Source organism: Salvelinus sp. IW2-2015, unplaced genomic scaffold (assembly GCF_002910315.2).
Source record: "Salvelinus sp. IW2-2015 unplaced genomic scaffold, ASM291031v2 Un_scaffold10191, whole genome shotgun sequence".
Taxonomy (NCBI): Eukaryota; Metazoa; Chordata; class Actinopteri; order Salmoniformes; family Salmonidae; genus Salvelinus; species Salvelinus sp. IW2-2015.
Window position 1 is genome coordinate 1 of NW_019951449.1, and position 5,845 is coordinate 5,845.

Here is a 5,845-nt window from a genome sequence, read left to right on the forward strand (position 1 = left end):
AGAGACATACAAGCCAACTGGTCATGTCATAAGGATATGTCACAAGGGGATCTACTTCTGACCAAGACAGACGGGAGGAGCCCACATTAGCACGGTTTTAGTTACTTGCACTGGCTCCCTGGTGAGGTTTTAAGCATGAATTTGGTAAAACATTCTTCTATGGTTTTTAAAATCAATCCACGGATTGTGCACCTCAATAAGATGTCAGCACAGTGCTTTTATAAGATATTGTACCGGGGCGTAAATTCCCTGCAAGGTCCTCTGGCCTTTTAACTATCAAAGCCCTAGTACCGCTAGCGGTATGGAGACGCAGCCCTTTAGTTATTATGCCCCCAGACCTCTGGAATTATTACTGATAAGAAACACTAAAGCAAGGAAGGACAGTGTGATGCGAATGAACGTTAGATGGAGAACGTTTGATATGTATTAGATAGAGGATTTATGAACAAGCCGATATAGTTCTACTGCATTTAGCTTTACCGACACCCTCATTGCATGGGAAGAAGCTCTCGCTCAAACCTTTTTCTTTCTTTATTTTATCCTGATTATGAGGTCCGTGAGTCATATAAGGACAGTTTATTTTGGTGGTGTGTCATCTCCATTTCTTGTTTTTCTAATCATTGTGTTTGCATATAATGGTTTGTCATGATATAAATCATATTTTGTCATCGGGTACCTTTTCTTATAATTTCACCTCAGATAGATTTTTCTCATAGTTTTCGTTTTTCTGTAAATTTTCTGTGAATAGAGCTCGCCATATGCGATATGGCTCAAGTCACTCTGTCTGAAATTTGTGCTGTTTCTCACACCGAACCACTCCCTTTTTTTTGTCACATTGTTCGGGGTGAATAGGAAATTCTCTGTGCGCCTACTCGTTTTCATTGGTGTACTTCTTGCTTCATGCTGTTATATAGAGACCGATATCCATTGGCTAGGTCTAGAGTAAGTAAGATCAGAGAATACCGTGATTAACGATTTTGACATCGAGGAACCAATTAACAGAGCGACACGACCTCTCATCTTCAAGGTGAGAGCACGACTCTGAGCAAGACTCACAATGGTTAAACTTACCATATAGCTTTTGGATCTCACTCTCAGTTAAGAGCTTTCTTCTTTTTTTACAGTATAATTTGTGAAATACTAGTGTTGTGTTGTCTTATTTCCTATATTTACGGTGCAATGAGTTCAGTCTTGCCTCAGGGAGAAATGAAGGTGTTGTTCAGGCGGCTGATTGGTAGCAGGTTTGCTACAGTCTGGTGAACGACGTGGAGCCATAGTTGTAGTAATCAGAGGCTTTCTCCACCCTTGGCTGGTTGGTTGCAGTTTGGACGATCTGAAAATGACTGGGAGCTCGTGATCGGGAGGCATAGCATAGGATGGGGTAGAGCAAGGAATAAGATTAAACATTGTCTCGATTTTCATTGCTGTACCATAGAATACAAGTGGTTGCGTTCGATCATTTGCTGGAGTATAACTATTGAGGACTAAAACCTTACGCAATTTCTTCACAATATTTGAGAAAGGGTTTTTGAGAACCAAAGGTACTAGGTCTTTGTCTCAGGAAGAAGGACACAGCCAAGAATGAGAATAGACGCCAGATAATACAGAGGTTTTAGTACTGTATTTCTTGCAAGTCATATGGATGTGTGATAAAGCCGTATATATCCTGCAGTAGCAGGCATGAACTCGCGATTACTGTGACTCACGTAATCAATTGATCCTGCTGTGTGACCCATGATGACCGACGAGTAAAAATGCTAGCAGAGCACAACCTTTCCAAAAGCTGAGCAGATGATGCGAGTAAATCACGTTGGAGGAATTTCTTGAGGTGTGTTAAAGGGATGAGAGTGGCCGTGCTCTATTGGACTATATTTATGCGTTATTGTCTTAGACATCAAATGGCGTTTTCTAAACTCACAAATATATTGCTGTAAATTGAAGTCTTAGATTCCGAATTACAAAACTGAAGTGAAGCCATAATTAGCAATGTATACTTGAGCTAGTTGTATAAGCATATATAATATATCGTACCTGAATATTTCTCATAAGCAATGAACTGCAGATTCTGAATGTAATAAATATTCAAGACATAATCCGTGGGTGACAGAAAGTCCGACAAGTTATTTATAGATCAAATACGCGTATCCTGAAATCAAAGATCGCGCCTCCTGAGGGAAAATCTTATTTGACGTAGCAAGTCTACAGTACACAGTTACAGTACACTTCCTGGTATATAATGTGTCTCTGGAATGCAGAAAGACAAGCTTTCATTCAGTCTACGCCATGTTTGATGAAGGGATAGGCAATGAATAGGTTTGTTTTCTTTTCATAGTAATGTTTGGGAAGTAAGCCGTTGTCAAATAACCATAACACTATTCAAATCACAAGTTCATATGAGAAGCTGAAGTTCCGGGTTGGAATGACTGTCAAATGAAATGTACTGCATGTGCAACCACTGCTGAGTCATCGAGGGGAGGTGTCTGATCTTGTATCCCTGGACCATAGGAGAGAGTAACCAGATTACTTTCATCCACTTTGGCTATTGTAGAAACTGTAGCTTTCTACTGTATGGGAATGGCACAGTCTGCCTATTGAAGGTGACACAATATGATACACCTTTTATACAAACAACATAACTACCACGTTTGGGAAACAATACATTTTCTACAAGAGTATCCCAAGTGGTTTATATACAGAGGAGAGGTATTAGTTTGTTGTGGTCGTATGGGAATGTGCGTTTACTAGACCTGTTTCTCTATGATTTAGACAAGAAGTCCGGTACATTGCTTCCGCTTGTTTCGATGCTGAGAGTTTCAGAAAGGGAATGAAGTTAGCGGGAGATTTTGATACATGGCTAAAGAGCATTTTACATTTTAGTCATTTAGCAGATGCTCTTATGTAGAGCGACTTACAGTTAGTTAGTGCATTCATCTTATTAAGACAGGTAGGTGAGACAACCACATATCACAGTCACAGTAAATACATTTTTCCTCAATAAAGAAGTTACTGCTAAAGAGCGGTTTTTCGGATATTTCCTCTCACCCCTCTCGCTTCGTTTTCTTTGTCAGGAACCTGAATGCTGGTGTCGAGACAGGATGAGTGACAACACTGTATCTTCTGAGGGTGCAGAGAGTGGGAAGAATGAACATGTCCGCCACTGGCTACATAGTAGTCCCACTGCCCCACAGGAGTATAATGAGGAAGTTGCAGGGTCAAGTCTTCTCTGCCCTGGTAAACAGGGCTTGGTGGCCCAGGAGGAGAGAGCAGAGTCACCTAGCTGTCTGTCAATGAAGAGTGATCACTCAATGGGTCAGCCAATCGACTTCCACCGAGGACATGGCACAAGAGACAAAAGGTTTGGGCCTGGATTCACAGTCTCAGAGTAGGAGTGCTGCTACAGGATCAGCTTTGCCTTTTAGATCATAATGAATAATATTATATGTKRWGAGGGGAACTGATCCTAGATCAACACTGCTACTCCGAGACACTTTAGGCCTTTTCGCACTGCAATGTTCTTAGCCCTGGGCTAAGACTGACCCTGGGCTAGCTATTCCTGTGTTCACACTAACAGTTGTTAATCCTGGGCTAAAATACCTGGGGACAGTGGGGAGCAGACGTTAGCCTGCCTACATAGCAACCGTTTTTGTTAGCCATAGCAACCAATGTTTTCGCACCAATGAAAGTATTTGTTTTTTTGTCAGGTTTTTGTCCTCGGATGGAAGGATGAAATAGTATAAATGTACTTATTAAAATAGCGTGCAGAACTCATCACAAGAATATGCAAATTAAGTGAAAATGCAGCTATTGTGATTGGACAGTGAAATATTATATTCTTGACCCCGTTTCACAATGGCTATTTTGGCACCGTGTTTCTGGGTCTAGTCCTACAAAGCTGGACCTAACCCTGCTCCGGAGCAAGACCAGCTAGCCCTGGGCTAAGGCTGGTGCTAGAATGTGCAAGTGTGAACACTTGCACAGCCCCAGGCTAAAATCTCCATAAACCAAGGGATAAGGAGACTGCATATGGGTGAATATGGGTCCTGATTTCCAGCTGTCTTTACAAGCTATGTTATAGGGTTAGGGTACTAACTGTATTTTTCACAGGGAGGGTGCAGAGTCACCTACATCCAGCTGTGTGTCAATGAGGAGTGACCGCTCAATGGATCCACCTATAAACTACAAGAGAGAGTTTATTCCCAATCGCAGGTAATTTAGGATTTTCACAATGAGGATGTTGCAATGTGTCAATATGTCAGGCAATCCACTTCCACGAGGTCACGGCACAAAAGAAAAAAGGTCTGGGCCCGTTTTCACAGTCTCAGAGTAGGAGTACTGATTAGTATCAGTTTTGATTAGCATCAGTTTTGTTTAGCATCAGTACTGATTAGCATCATTTTTAATTAGCATCAGTACTGATTAGCATCAGTTTTGATTAGCCTCAGTTTTGAATATTATTTTGCATATGGTCTGATGACGGTTGACTGACCGAAAGCTCAGCCACAATTAAATAAATACTTTTGCATCTGACTGGAATTGTGCAGCGACTTTTTCCTGTTTCTCCAGTTTAGAATTTTGACTCCAGCACCTTCACTAAATTGGTTTGGGTGTGTGGTAAATTCTGCCTATTATCAATTAGATAATAATGATTGGACAAGGGGGACTTGATCCTAGATCAGCACTCCTACTCGGAGACACTTTGAATATGTGATTTCTAATAGATATCTTGCAGATCGGTAAAAGCGACTGTACATCCTGAGCATAGGCTTGATTAAAAACACACCTCAATTAATTTTTTTGCAGGGAGGGAGCAGACTCACCTACACCCAGCTATCTGTCAATGAAGAGTGACCAGTCATCTTCAAGGTAATCTTTATTAATTTATGATTTTTAAAGTATCTAAAGTGTGTCATGTAGGAATTCATTACCATAAAAAAATCTACAAAATGAAAATACACAATACCATGCATGTATGTATAAAAAAACACATTTGAGGTGATCCAAAACATCAATTTGTTTAATTTCAAATGAATGTATTTCCACCTAATGTATTTCCACCTATTGTAGGATGATGACATCAGACACAACACAACTGTCCATTGGTGGAGTGCATGCAACAATGGTATGATTGCAAGTTTTAAGCTGAAACTATATGTATTCATAGTAAATGTATATTCAGTGGATTGTTCTTAGTTTCAATAATAATAAACAATAGGCATTGGTGATTTGGCAAATAAAAAAAATATCAACTATATGTGCAGGTACAGTAACTGTTAATTGGTTTAAAAATAAATACAACTGCATATGTTGATGATCGTTTTTATTTCTTGGGTTCTCAGCTTACAGAACATCATGGCATGAACAGAGTCAGCGACCTCAGAGAATTCCCACAGAGAATCGAAGACTGGACAAAGGAGCATGTGAAAGAGTGGCTAACTAGTAGCCTCAAACTCCCTGAGGTCGCAACAAAACTTTATGAACAGGATGTGTCAGGAGCTAGCCTGGTTTGCATTGAGAAACAGGACTTGACTGATTTAGGTGTTAAGTTTGGGCCTGCGATTCAAATCATAAAAAATGTAGAGATACTGAGAAACTACTTGGAGAGTGTAGGGAGAAGCATGAGATCCCCTGAGAGTGACCCTTTCAGAAGACAGGCGAGATTTAGATTTAGAGCCATACCAGAAGCTAGGATGGGGTCACATGAGGAAACTCTGGATTCTGACAGTGTGAAATCGGAGTCGGTGGCTCCAAGCCTAAGCTCTTCATGGACATCAGTGGAAGAACTGAGACATTCCGATTCAGATGTTGCATCCCCCATTCAACTGCCAATGGGAGAGTCGGAATCCAT

General features: G+C 40.7%; 1 protein-coding gene across 1 annotated transcript; it reads left to right on the forward strand.

The window, feature by feature from the left end:
- Positions 1 to 2,933: 2,933 nt before the first annotated feature.
- Positions 2,934 to 5,833, forward strand: LOC112079901 (uncharacterized; the record flags this gene model as incomplete). The annotated part of the gene is made up of 5 exons (XM_024145710.2): positions 2,934 to 3,355; positions 4,105 to 4,206; positions 4,801 to 4,863; positions 5,065 to 5,119; positions 5,337 to 5,833. Coding segments are annotated over exons 1-5 (977 nt in total), but the record flags the coding sequence as incomplete, so codon positions are not given.
- Between the last annotated feature and the right edge of the window lie 12 nt (positions 5,834 to 5,845).